This window comes from Fukomys damarensis, unplaced genomic scaffold, assembly GCF_012274545.1.
Source record: "Fukomys damarensis isolate Sample0158 unplaced genomic scaffold, DMR_v1.0_HiC HiC_scaffold_37, whole genome shotgun sequence".
Classification (NCBI taxonomy): Eukaryota; Metazoa; Chordata; class Mammalia; order Rodentia; family Bathyergidae; genus Fukomys; species Fukomys damarensis.
This window is the reverse complement of record NW_022900949.1, coordinates 54,852,556-54,867,137: the sequence shown is the minus strand read 5'-3', so window position 1 is coordinate 54,867,137 and position 14,582 is coordinate 54,852,556. Positions and strand designations below refer to the sequence as shown.

At 38.6% G+C, this 14,582-nt stretch overlaps 1 protein-coding gene across 2 annotated transcripts in view; it reads left to right on the top strand.

The window, feature by feature from the left end:
• The window catches only part of Gk5 (glycerol kinase 5), a 66,342-nt gene that overhangs the window by 36,810 nt on the left and 14,950 nt on the right, over positions 1-14,582 (top strand). For both annotated transcript variants that reach the window (XM_019205118.1, XM_019205117.2), the window contains exons 6-12: positions 1,130-1,205; positions 2,013-2,074; positions 2,182-2,255; positions 2,457-2,517; positions 4,715-4,841; positions 6,159-6,263; positions 13,874-13,968. In XM_019205118.1, coding sequence (XP_019060663.1) covers positions 1,130-1,205; positions 2,013-2,074; positions 2,182-2,255; positions 2,457-2,517; positions 4,715-4,841; positions 6,159-6,263; positions 13,874-13,968 — 600 coding nt within the window. The remainder of the gene's footprint in view (positions 1-1,129; positions 1,206-2,012; positions 2,075-2,181; positions 2,256-2,456; positions 2,518-4,714; positions 4,842-6,158; positions 6,264-13,873; positions 13,969-14,582) is intronic.

Here is a 14,582-nt window from a genome sequence, read left to right as displayed (position 1 = left end):
ATATACCTTCATTTATGGGCCAGGTGTGATGGCACAGGCCTGTAATCTCACAGCTCTGGGAGGCTGAGGCAGGAGGATCATAACTTTGAGCCCAGTCTGAGAGAGACCCTGTCTCAAAATAAGAATATATTTAAAGGGCCAGGGATGCAGCTCTGTGGCACTGCGCCTGCTCTGGAAGTACAAGGTCCTAAGTTTGATCCTTGGTACAAAAAAAAGGGAAACAAATTTTTTTTATTTATTTATTTTAAAAGGGCTAGGGATGTGGCTCAGTGCAGAGGCTTGATTTTAATCCACAGCATTACCAAGAGCACACAAACAAAGGGCAGAGTGGTAGCAACAGTGATAGAGCACTTGCCCACCGTATGTAGAGCTAAATTCAATTCCCAGTACTGCAATTAAAAACTAACAATTGGAGCCAGGGTTTTAGCTCAGTGTCACTGCACCTGCCTCGCAAGTGCAAGGTCCCGAGTTCAATTTCTGATAACGACAATGATGACAACAAAAAACTAACTAAAGTGAAAATACATTCTTACCAGCAGTTGAGAGGCTGAGGCAGGAGGATTGCCATGAGTTCGAGGCCAGCCTGGGCTCCATAGTGAGTTCAAGGCCAGCCTGAACTACATAACAAGACTCTCTCAAAAAAAAAAACAAAAAAACAAAATCCACTCTACAAAAATAGACAGTGGGTTGAATCAGCCCTTGAGCCATAGTATATGACATACCTGGTTCAAACTATTATAGTGTATTTACACTCTAAACTACTTTTTTTTTTAAATCTCAAAATAATACATGCTTGGTATAAAACTAAAACCTTTCAGAAATACTACAATAAAAGCTCCTCTTTAAGTTTTATACCTTGTGATAATTGCTTAAAATCTTTTGGAACATATTCTAGGAATTGTTTTTCTATGTATGCATTCACTTTTTTGGTTTTGTTTTTGCTTTGGTACCGGGAATTGAACTCAGGGCCCTGAGCTTGTCAGGCAGGCACCACACCACTGAGCTACATCCCCATCTCATATTAACTTTTAAGTGAGATTATATTGCATACGATGATCTGTACTTAATCATGTACTTTAGCCTTTTTGAACTAAACTTTTTGAACTTTTTGTGCTGTTGTATTTTCAAGGTACAAAAGGCAGTGGAAGAAGAAAATTGTTGCTTTGGAACTGTTGATACTTGGTTGTTACACAAACTCACAAAAGGTAAACATGACCGAATAGCTCTGTCTTGAGTATGTGAAATTGGATTGACAGAAAGGGTTTGCCTAAAAGGATGTGAAAGTTCATCCCTGCTCAGACATGCCCCTTTTCACTTGCCATAGCCCAGACAGTGTTCTTTGGTACCTAATAACTACATGTTGCAGTAGATTTATTTTAGATCTGTTGTAAGAAACTGCTGTGAAGGCCAGGCATGGTGGTGTGCGCCTCTAATCCCAGTACTTGGGAGGCTGAGGCAGGAGGACCACTGCAGTCAAGGCTCCTCAGGGCTACATAGTGAGTTCAAGGTCAGCTTGAACTACATAGACCCTGTCTAAAAATAACAACAACAATAAAAAATTGTGATAAAGCCTCAAATATAAGACTGGAAAACATTCTTTTCAGGAGTGGTAAAACATGGTTCGGTAGTGCATCTGCCATGTTGCAAGTAGATAAAAGTATAGGTGATCACAGCAGCTGTGAAAGTTTTTCCTCCTCTCTCTCTCTGTCTCTCTGTCTCTCTCTCTCTCTCTCTCTCTCTCTCTCTCTGTTTTCCCCCATTGAGGCAGGGTCTCGCTATGTAGTTCAGGCTGGTCTTGACCTCAAAGTGATCCTCCTATCCTAGAGTGCCAAGTGCTGGGATTACAGGTGTGCACCATCACACCCAGCCCCAAGTGGAAGATTCCTCTGGAGACCTCATGATGGAAGTGCACAATTGGAAATGAATTTAAGGATGGACAAAGGTTTAGATTATAAACAGATACTGATTTATATTACATGATAATAAATTTGTTATTTCCAATGTAAATTTAGGTTCTTCATATGCCACGGATTTTTCAAATGCCAGTACAACTGGATTTTTTGATACATATCAGGTAAAGACATCGTCTTCTTTTCAAATTGCCATATTTTTTATTTAGTTTGGATTTTCTTGTTTTTACCACTTTACTTTTATATTCTGATGATGTATTTTTATGATCAGATGTGCTGGAGCAGTTTCCTTACCTACGTGGCTTCCATACCACTCTCTGTTCTACCTCCTATAAAGGACACAAGGTAACAATGAACACTCACATATAATCCAGCAAAGCCATACTTGAATTTTTTTTGCTTTGGTGAGGAAAATGGTTTTATCACATGCTTGAGATGCTTGTACGTTCATTATATAACTTTTTGGCCTATGCTTTAAAAATTTGCTGAATTTTAGAATTAATATTTCTAGATAATAACTAACATTTTGATCCATCTCATTTAAAGCCACAATTTTGGAACAGTGGATGAGGAGATATTTGGTGTGCCTATACCAATATTTGCCTTGGTAAGTAGAAAACACAAAGATTTCTCTTTGCATAGTATAAACTTAAATTAATGTATATGAATATTGTGATTAAGAGACACAAAAGGTCCTTAGTACAATAAAGTATTAGAGCCAAGGGTGTAGTGGCCCTGAGATTGATCCCTAGCACAGAAATGGGGGAGATATACACACACATAAATATATACATACATACACATAGGCGATATCTACATGTCTGTATATACATATGTAGCTACATATACAGTAGTACCTCATTTCACAAACTTAATTTGTTCTACTGTTTGGAAAAGATGGCCTTGTTTGTTTGTGTGGAAAAGATAGCTGTGATTGTGTTCGTCACCTGATGTAGAATTTGCAAACAAGAACAAAATTTTGCCAAGGTGCTTCTGTTTGGGAACTAGATTGTTTGCAAACCAAAGCAATTGTGAACTGAAGTACTGTTGTATAGATATATATCTATATATAGATGAATCTATTTTTAAAAGCAGTCTTGCTATGTATTTCAGGCTGGCCTTGAACTCACTATGTAGCCCAGGCCGTCCTCAAACTCATGGTGTGATCCTCCTGCCTCAGACTCCCAAGTGCTAGAATTGCAGGCATTTGCCACACACCTGGCTAATTTTTCTCTTTAAGTGGGTCATAGATATAACTGAAAGAATCCTTTGCATTCTGACAAGAGGACTACTGTTGTAGTTTGGTTTGGTTTTGTGTCATTGCTGTGGTTTGAACCCAGGGTCTTGTGCATACTAGGCAAGCACTGTACCATTAATTAGGTTACGTCCCCTGCCCTTTTTATTTATTTTGAGACAAATCTCTTTAAATTGCCCATGCTAACCTCAAATTTGAGATCCTCCTGCCTCATCATCTCAAGTAGGTGGTGTTACAGACTTGCAACACCATGCCCAGATAAATTTTTTTTAAAAGATACTGTATTCTGAGTACTGTTTGGTTTGTATTTGAAACTCTGAGACAGATACATAGCTCCAAGTGATGGGGCCAATGCCCAGTTTTTATTTGATAACAATATAACCACCAACAGTTATAAAGCAGTTTAAACTGGAGGAGTAAGTTGCATTTATATTTTACAAAACCTGTGTTAAGCATCTACCAGTATAGAAGCTGGTGTAAAAATAAAAAAGTTACTTTCTTTCTCCCCTCCCCCTCTTTTTTTTTTTTTTTTTTTTTTGGTACTAGGGATTGAACTTGGGTCCTTGCGCTTGTTAGGCAGGCAGCAGAACCACTGAGCTAAATCTCCAGCCCTCCCTTCTCTTTTTTTCTTGACAGGATCTTGCTGTGTAGTCCAGATTGGTCTTAAATCACTACCACAGGTAGCCCAAGTTGGCCTTAAATTCATACTGATCCTTTTGCCTCAGCCTCCTGAGTGCTGGGATTACAGGCATGTGCCACCATGCCTGGCTTTTTTTTGTTTGTTTATTTGATTTTCCCTGACGAGATGAATGAGAGAGTCAGAAATTGAAAAAACTCCAGGATTTGCCACCTGATTAATAAGTCCTTTAGAAGCTCAGATATTGATTTTTCTTTGCTGTAGTGCTGGGATTGTCTTTAATGTTACAAACTCAAATGCTGCCTTTTGTTTCCTGTAGCAGCTTAAGCAGGAGGTAGAGAGCACCTGTCTCTAGATGAGTAGTCTCTACAGTAGCTGGAAACAGGTAAAAGGAGGGAGTTTGATTCCATGTTACAAATGCATATAGTCATTTGAAGAGAGTCCATTTTATTAAGCCTAGAGATAGGTTTAGGATTAGATCAAAGTACGGTTCTAGGCTAGTGAACAAGAGTTTTTTAGATTAATTTATTTGTGTTTGTGGCACTGAGGGTGAGATCCAGAACCTCACGTTAGGCCAGCACTCTTTATCCCTGAGCCTCACCCCCTACCCAAATGAATTTTAGTCTTTAAAATACGTATTGCCATATAAAGCCAGTGCTTCAAACTAACCTGGACAACTTATCAACTTAGCAAGACACTGTCTCAACAAAATAAAACAAAACAAAATGAAAAAAAATTTCAAAAGAACCAAGGATGTAACTCAGTGCAAAAGCTATGGGTACAATCCCCGATACTAGGAAGGAAAAAAAAAAAGGCAAAAGAAAAGGGAAAAATGATTACAGTAAGTGGGGCAGTGAGATAGAATGAAATGACGGCAAAGGGCCATGGGTGATGCTTCATTGTCTTCGGTAGGTTGGTGATCAGCAGTCAGCCATGTTTGGAGAGTGCTGCTTCCAGACAGGAGACGTGAAGCTAACCATGGGAACTGGAACTTTTTTGGATATCAATACTGGCAATGACCCTCTGAATGGTATTCAAGGTAAATAATTGGAATTGTCCCATTTTAAAATAAAATATCATTTTTTCTATGTATATTTGTTTATATTTAGCTTCATGTTTTATTTGTTTTAAATTTCTTGGGCCCAGGATTTAGCTTAGTGGTACTGCTGGCTTGCCTCACAAGCACAAGGTCCCAAGTTCTATCCTCTGTACAGAAAAAACCAAAATATTTTCTTATGAAGGCTCTAATTTGTTTTCCTTTTCCTCTTTTTTCCTTTTGGCAGAGTTATGGCTCAAACCTAGGGCCTTGCATATGCTACTAGGCAAGTGCTCTACCACTGTTCTGTATCCCCACGCCTAATTTTTTTCTGTGTTTCAGGAAATTATTACTCTTTTTGTGAATTGTTCTTAGGTGGTACTTGTCAACTAGTGGTTCATGAATGTTTAAGATCTCAATGACAGTTGCTAAGAATTTGCTTTCCCAAATGGAAGAAACCCTGTGATATACAAACCAAGAAATCCGGTGTGTGGAGCTATGCTCTGGAGTGCTAGAATGCCTGACTTTGGGCTCTGTTCTCCTCACATGGTTACTCAGAACTGTTTTTATTTATTTATTTGTTTGTTTGTTTGTTTGTTTGTTTTTGGTACCAGGGATTGAACTCGGGTCCTTGCGCAAGGCAGGCCACCAAACCGCTGAGTTAAATCCCTGGCCCTAGAACTGTTTTTAAAATCTTTTCTCTGTATTCCATTCCCCCATCAACTGTTACTTAGCTAGAGCAAACCAGTCTCATAATAACCTTTATTTCTGAATTAAAATGTTTACTGCCATGTTTCTAGACATGTCTGTTGCCAGTAAAAACTAGTATTAAGTGCTGGGGATAAAGCCCAATGGCAGAACACTTGTTCAGCATGCATAATGTCCTGGGTTCAGTCTCCAGCACCCCCTCCAACCAAACTAATATTTGTTGGTCATATTTTATGCTAGGTACTGGTTTAAGTTCTTTTTATATATTAACTCAGTCCATTTCTGTAGCAGCTCCCTGAGGTAGTGGACCATTTTATAGTTGAAGAAGTCAAAGTTAAAGGGCAAGAGGGCCAGGGATTTAGCTCAGTGGTTCCACCGCCTCCCTCACAGGCGCAGGGATCCGAGTTCAATTCCTGCTACCAAAAAAAAAAAAAGGCTAGAAACTGGTAAAATCACAGCTAGTAAATATGAGAGGGTTGTGATTTGAGCTAAAGCAGTCTGACTTCCTAGGAACTCTGCCATTTTTTATGTCATCAGGCTGATCTATTACATAGTTGTCTGAATTGTGTATTTATTATTTTTTATGACTTGTTTGCTTACCTGCTTTCTAAGGCTTTTATCCGTTAATTGGGTGGAAGATTGGGCCAGAAGTTGTATGCTTAGCTGAAGGCAATGCAGGAGACACTGGGACTGCCATAAAATGGGCTCAACAATTAGGTAAGTCATCTTCTCAATGAATTTCACAGGCAAGACTTCAAGAATTCAAGTTTGAAGCCAGGCATGGTGGCTCATGCTTGTAATCCCAGCACTCGGGAAGCTGAGGCAGGAGGATCGCTGTGAGTTTGAGACCAGCCTGGGCTACATTCTCACTAGCCCAGGCTAGTGAGTTCCAGGTCAGTCTCGACTACATAGTGAGACCCTGTCCCAAAAAACAAAGCAAAAAAAAAAAAAGGAAAAATTGATAAAAATAACTGTACCATATGTAAGGGAAATTAATAAAATGACAAATGGAAAAACGACAGAAATATAAGGATTTCCTAATAAAATGACCATTGCAAAACGCTATTCACATTGAATAATCAAGATAATGCACATTTAAATTGTCACCCATCAATATCTATTTTTAATCTGTTATCAGAGATTAATAAATTTGATGATACTCAGCATTGGTGGAAAAACAGAGAAAAAAGTGTTCATATTTTCCATTAGGACCAATGTTAATTAGCAGCCAGGCAATATGCATCTTTTTTTTTTAAATTGCTGTGTGTGGAATTGAATCTGGGACAAGTGCTCTACCATTGAGCTCTGTCCCAGCCCAGTATGTATCTGTCCTTTTATAGGTGCAGATTGTTTCTATTCATTTCCTATAAAATGAACACTTCTGTTTATTACATAAGAAAATCATGGAGGTATACAAAGCTTTGTACAGACATGGATGTTTAACACAGCAGTTGGAAATGAATTTGGTTTAATAACAAAGCATTAAATGTCAGTGTATTAGTACAATGGAATATTGCACAATCACAAATAACTGAGTAGCTACATACCTCATTGACATCTGTGCCACATTAAGGAGGGATGTGAACCACTTAAAGGATAGCCAGTATAATATTTTTTACTTTTCCTTAATTGTGTTATTGAGATATAATCCATGTACCATATAATTCACCTAAAGTATACATTTCATTGTTTTTTGGAATTTTCATGTAGTTTTACAAACATCACCACAATTTAATTTTAAAATGTTTTTATTTCTCCTCAGAGAGACACCCTTCCTGTATTCATCTTTTTTTGTTTGTTTGTTGTTTTTTTGAGACAGGATCTCACTATGTAGTTGAGACTGACCTGGAACTCACTATGTAGCCCAGGCTGGTTTCGAACTCACAGTGATCCTCCTGCCTTATACTCCCGAGTGCTGGGATTACAGGCATGCACAATTTGGTACTGGGGGTCGAACTTGGAACCTTGCACTTGTGACGCAAGTGGCAGAACCGTTAAGCTAAATCCCCAGCCCGTAACATTGTGTTTTTGTGTTTGTTTGTTTTTGGTACTGGAGATCGAACTCAGTACCTTACGCTTGTGAAGCAGGCAATGGAACCACTGAGCTAAATCCCCGGCCCAAAGAGACACCCTTACCAGGTGTGGTGGCAAACACCTGTAATGCCAGCATTCAGGAGGCTGAGGTGGGATGATTAAGAGTTTGAGGCCAACCTGGGCTACACAGTCAGATACTGTCTAAAAACATCAAGTAATAGGAAAATAATATTAATACATTTTAAAATATTCTACCCACTAATATAGATTCCCTTTTAACCTGTATTCCTTTTCCTGCTCCTACCCCTACGTTACCATTAGTCTACTTTCTGTCTGTATGGATTTGCTTATTCTGGATATTTTAGATGAATGGACTATCTGATATATGATTTTTTTTTTTTTTTGAGAGAGAGAGAGAGAGTCTCCCTATTTTGCCAGGGCTGGGCTTGAACTTGCAAGAGAGCTGAGATTTCAGATATGTGATCTTTTATAACTGAATTTTTCTTTCAGCATAATGTTTTCCAGGTCCATGCAGGTTGTAGCATATATCAATACCTCATTTTTATACTGAATAATTCGTTATATGAATAAGATAATTTTTGCATCAGTTGAACATTTAGGCTATTTCTGCGTTTTGGCTCTTACAACTAATGAACGGCCTATATATTATAGAACTGTATTTCATGGTTTTATAAAATCCATGAAACCATCTTCATGTGAAATATTGTATACCAAAGTATTAATACCAAGGTATTAATAGTTGTTGTCACTTACAATTACATTATTAGACAGGCTGTGACTTACTTTGTCCTTTTCAAATGAGTTTATTTGTTTAAAGAAAAATGTGATTGTATTGGTAAAAAAAAAAACCAAAAAAATCCAGGAGGAAGTATTTCTCTTTGAGCCTGCATCTGCATTACAAACATAAGATTACTTATTAACTAAAAAAAAATTTCAAAGCTTTTTACATTTTAAACTCTCTTCCTTAAGTGTATGTCCTTTAATATTCTAGCTGTGTCGTGTGTGTGTGTGTGTGTGTGTGTGTGTATGTGTGTGTGTATGTGTGTGTGTGTATGTGCATACATGTGTGGTACTGGGAATTGAACGAACCCAGGCTCTTGCATATTCTAGAAACACATTATTATTACTGAGCTACATCTCCAGCCCTCTTTTGTTTGTTTGTTTGTTTTTTTACTTTGAGACAAGGTCTCACTGAGTTGCCTAGAGGGACTCAAGCTTGCAGTCCCCTTGCTCAGCCTCCCAGAGTGTTGCAGTTACAGTGTGCCCCACCACTACCTGCTCATTTTCTTAATCTATTTTTTTCACACTATTTCTTTCTCCTATTTTTCCTCCTTTAGGCTACATTTGAGTCTTCAAATGTTCTTCTTTTTTTCATTTGGTTCATTTTTGGTCCACTTCTTCACTCTCTGATCTGTTTTACTATTTCAGTCTTATAAATATTTTCACATTTCCCTGCTTTTATTTAATCAGTGAATAAATGAGTTCTCAGAATGCCCCTGGAACTATGTGTGCTAAGAGGACACCAGTGGTGCTCTCTGCCCACACGGATGCTGCAAGTTAGCATGAAAGACGTACATTAAAAACATTAAATCTATAAGTAGTGGAGTGCAGCCTGAGCAACATAGAGAGAACCCATCTTTGTGTGTGTGCGTGTGTGTATGCATGTGCATGTTTAGTGTGAGGTCTAGTCTGGAGAGTCCAAAGGCCTTCATGAAGAATTGTTTCAGCTGGAGTCTGAAGAAAGAACGAGGGGTTGCTGGGTGGGGAAGGCATCTGGTCAGAATAGAGTGGACGAGTATGAACAGCCTGAGCAGGGATCATGATATATTTGAGGGCCTAGAAGGATGCCCTATGCCTTTCTCTCTCTCTCTCTCTCTCTCTCTCTCTCTCTCTGTGCTGGGGATTGAACTCAGGACCTTGCACTTGAGAGACAGGCAGCAGAACTACTGAGCTAAATCCCCGGCACCCTATGTCTTTTCTACAATTGAGGCAGTTCACCTCTGCTTCCTCCAATAACAAGGCTCAGGGGACATCTTCCTTCACAGTATGATTTTTAATTGCCACATCTGCCTGCCTCAACAAATCCTCATTTAAAAAAAAAAGAAATCCAACCGTACTGTATACCTGAAATGTACCAATAAACTCAATGAGAGAAAAAAAATCCTCATAAGACTTCATAAAAACATACTTAAAATTAGCTCAGTGGCACCTTGCCTTGCAAGCACAAGGTCCTAAATTTTGATCCCTGGTATTGAGCGGGGAGGATTAATCAGAACTCTTGTTTACTCAGAATAAAGGAAACTGGTTCCTTCACTCTGGATACCTTCCCGAGAGAGATGAAGTCTCCCTCCTGAGACAGGTGAGGCGAGCATCCTCTGAAAAAGAAGTGAATCCTAAGTGACGGTGGCTGGATACATGTCACATACAGTGAATGGGCTCAGAGAAGGTGGTGGCCTGAGTTCAAAGGCATGCCTTCCTCTAGCATGTCTCCTGCTAGGGTGACACAGTGAAGTATGGCCTGCTGTGGAATGCAAATGTGAATAAAGCCTTGGGTTCTCAAGGCTTTGTATCAAGGATATGGGGTTAATTTATAGTATTATTAAAATTTTACTTGGATAAATTTCATTTTCCTCCCCCTTTAGCAATTTTATTGATTTGAAATAGAATTTCATTTATTCCTGCTACTGTGTTTAATTTCATTTCACTCTCCCACCCAGCCTTTAAAACTTATTATTTTACTTTTGCTTCTTTTTTTTTTTTTGTGGTACCAGGGATCAAACTTGGATCTTTGCGCTTGCAAGGCAGACGGTGGAACCGAGCTAAATCCCCGGCCCTTTTTATTTTACTTTTTAACATGGAACAGTAACACGATTCCCAAAAACAAAATTGTAAAAGAAGTTACACTCAAAGAAGTTGACTCCTTCCCTCTGCCTTCTATCTACCTTTTGTAGATTGTTTTTTTGTCTTACCTATTTGCTTTTGTAAAAACAGGATCATATATGTATATTTTCTTATTTTCCCTTCTTTGTCATTTTTTGGTTTGGTTTGGTTTGGTACTTGGGATTGAACTCAGGATCTTGCGCTTGTGAGGCAGGCAGCGGCACCACTGAACTAAATCCCCAGCCTTTTCCCTTCTTTCTTACACAGGACTCCTATGCCATGAATGTTCTTTTGTACTTTGCTATTTTTCACTTACATTGCCTTCTGGGAGTTGCTTCACCTGTATTGGTTGTTTTCATTCTTTTCACACATTTATATAATACTGTGTTATATGTATAGATGTAGCCAGCCAATATCCTGTGTTTGGGCATTTAAATCATTTCCTTTTTTTTCTTTGTGGTTCCGGGGATCGAACTCAGGACTTTGCGCTTGTGTGGCAGGTGGCAATGCCTGAGCTAAATCCCTGGCCCAATAGTTTCTTTCCAATTTTTCAAAAATACAGACAGTGCTATAATGCTTATGTATATCCTTTTTTAAAAATATGTATTTTTGTATTGTTAGAGGTTATCTTTTTATTTCTTTTCTTTTTGTAGTGCAGGGGATCAAACTCAGGGCTTTTATGCATGCTAGGCATGAGTTCTACCACTGAGATACATTCCCACCCCAGGGCTTTACAATAAGAGTAAGTACCCAGAGCCAGGCATAGTAGCACAAGCTTGTAATCCCAGCACTTGGGAAACGGAGGTAGGAGGATTGCTGCAAGTTTGAGGACTGCCTGGGTTATATAGTGAGTTCAAGGACAGCCTGAATTACATAGTGAGACCCTATCTCAAAAAAACTAAAAAAAAAAGAAGAAGAAGAAAAGAATAAATACCCAGCAATGAGATTGATTTTTCAAAAAAGATACATAGTTGTTTTTTTTGCCAAATTCTTCTCTATAAGAATTATACCATTTTTCATTCCTCTTATAAATGTATCAGACTGCTTTCTGAAAGCTGTCCATACCTTGTTTTTTGTTGTTGTTGTTTGTTTGTTTTGTTTTGTTTGATAGTTCCACTAGTTTTCAACCTGTGTAGGCTGATGTAACTATTACCAGAATACAAATATGAAACACTTTCATTACCCACCTTCCTCCAAATCACCTGGATGGAGCCTCTGCAGTTGACCTCTGCCTCATCCTAATCCCTGACAAATAATTCATTCTCTTTCCCTAGGCTTTGGCCTTTTCCAGTATCCTAACACTGGGGTCGTAGAATGTATAACCAGTTGAGGCTGCTTTCCTTTATTCACTGTAATATCTTTGAGAGTTTCACCCTTGTTTTTTCTATATTATCAATAGTTTATTCCATTCCATTGCTCTGCAATTTTATGTCATATGGACATATTATAGCTTGTTCATTTGAAAGTGAATACCTGGGCTGGGGATGTAGCTCAGTGGTGCCACACCTGCCTCACAAGCACAAGGTCTTGAGTTCTATCCTTGATATAAAAAACAAACAAACAAACAAAAAGTGAATACCTTTTTGGGGTGGGATCGAAGATCATGTAAATACACATACACATCAGCTTTATAAAAGCAAAAAAAAATCTATCAAACACCCCCCTCCTTTGCATTCTCAGCAGTACTTGTTCTGGTTCTTTCTGGGTTTTTTTTTCTTCTTCTTCTTCTTTTTAAAAATTTTAGCCATTCTAATAGATGCGTAATATTGTCTCATTGTGTTTTGAATTTGTGTTTCCCTAGTGGTTAATGATGTGCAGTGTCTTTTTTTTTTTTTTTTTTTTTTTTTTTTTTTTTTTATCACTATGTAGTTGAGGTTTTGGATTTCAGGTTGTTTCTGAGTCTAGGCCAGGAGATGCCACAGAAAAGAAAACAGAAAGTGACCTCCAGTATGGTGGCGCTTAGTGTCCTGCTGCTTCCCAGAGTCCTCCGTTGGCTTTTCCCTGAATTGTATGTAGAAGTCTGGTTGGAGTCAGTGCGAGGCAGAGTGGGGTGTACTTACCCAGGAGCGTGTGTCAGTAGGCCCACTGGAGAAGAGTTCAAATAGATTACTTAGAGAAATTCTTCAAACAAGGGTGGAAGAAACAGTAAAGAATGCAAGAGTTAGACCTCCTTTTTTCTGTTTTTCACCAAAAACTTTCTTCAAACCAGCTGTCTAGTATGCTTTTCCATATCTTGTCTTGATTTAAATATTTAGATATTGGGACTTTTTTTTCCTCTCTAAAATGCATTTTATTCAGATATTTAATACAGTCAACTTCTTTGCATTGTTTATAGGTATATTTTAGGTGTACAGTATGATGACATTCATCACTGGGAGTTTGTACCTGTGTAATCAACTTTTTAATTGAGTTTATTGGTACATTTTAGGTATACAGTACAGTTACATTCATTGTTGGGATCTTGTACCTCTACATGAGGGACATTTTTTTTTTGTATTTGTTTTTTAAAGATTAATTTTATTGATACTTTTTTTTTTTTTGGTGTTGGGAATCAAACTCAGGACCTTGTGGTTGCCAGGCAGGTATGGCGCCACTGAGCTAAATCTCTGGCCCAGTATACTTTTTTTTTTTTTTTGCGACAGGGTCTCACTATGTGATTGACCTGGAACTCACTATGTAGCCCAGGCTGGTTTCGAACTCACAGCGATACTCCTGCCTCAGCCTCCCTAGTGCTGGGATTACAGGTGTGTACCACCACGCCCAGTTTTGTGCTGAATACTGGACCCAGGGCCTCTGCATTGTATGCTAAGCACACAGTCTACCATTGAACTACACCTCAGCCCCAGGAGAATAATCTTGGATGCTAAAAATACACACATAAAATTGCTTCTTGCCAAGCATGGTGGTGGCACTCGCCCATAATCTCAGCACTCAGGAAGGAGGCTGAGGCAGGAGGATTGCCGCAAGTTTGAGGCCATCTTGGACTACATAGTGAGACCCTGTCTCAAAAACAAAACAAAACAGGGCCAGTGATATAGCTCAGTGGTGCCTGCCTAGCAAGTGCAAAGTCCTGAGTTTTATCCCTGGTACTATGAAAGAAAAAAAATGTTTGATTCTTTAAGTAACACAGTTCTCTTAAAAAAATAAGATAAGAAGTGAGGCCTGTTGCGTCAAGAGCCTGTCTAAAGGGGCCATCTTGTCCCTCCTGTGGGCTCATCATTACCTGTGTAGTATGAGAGCAGAGCTGGGATAAATGGGCTCCAGGTTGACCTTTTACATTACATTATCATGGGCATGCAGGTAAATACTAGTTGTATAACAGTTCTGTTTGTCCCTCTCCCACTCCATTTTGTTTTAGGGTTTTATTGTTGTTTTTGTATTTGTTTTTGCAGATCTTTTCACAGATGCTGCTGAGACTGAAAAAATGGCCACAAGTCTTGAAGATTCTGAAGGGGTTTATTTTGTTCCATCTTTTAGCGGGTTACAGGTATTCTAAAAAGTTAATGGCAGTAGCAAACATTTTTTCTCCTGTCCCACTCAAAAGTATATATCTGTCATGTTGTTACTTGAAAATTTGAGGGGCACAGAACAAAATTAAGATGAAAGGTGCATCCTAGGCTGAGAAGTTGTGCTGACCTAGAACGAATTTCATAAGAGCAGAATGTCCCTTGTGATTCTGCTGGCTTAGCTTGTGCTTACAGAATTCAGCTGGCCGCTGTTTAGGACTCTTTCTGTGGAATGTCACTGTTGGAAGGCTTGTCAAGAACTTCTACATAACACCTGGGATTACTGTAGGATGACTAAAAATAGCCATTCCCCAGTGGGGGACAATATATCAGTAAATTGGCATTCTTTACTTAAAGTATACCATTGAAATTAGGAAATAGGGCTGGGGATTTAGCTCAGTGGTTCTGCCACCTACCTTCCAAGCACAAGGGCCCAAACTCGATCCCCAGTACCAAAAAAAAATTTTAGAAAAATAATATCAAGGTATACACAGTACTACACACACACATAATTTTGTATCTATATCTATAGATCTATCTCTATAAATATATAAATTATATATGAATTACATACATACTCTGTGTGTGTGTGTGT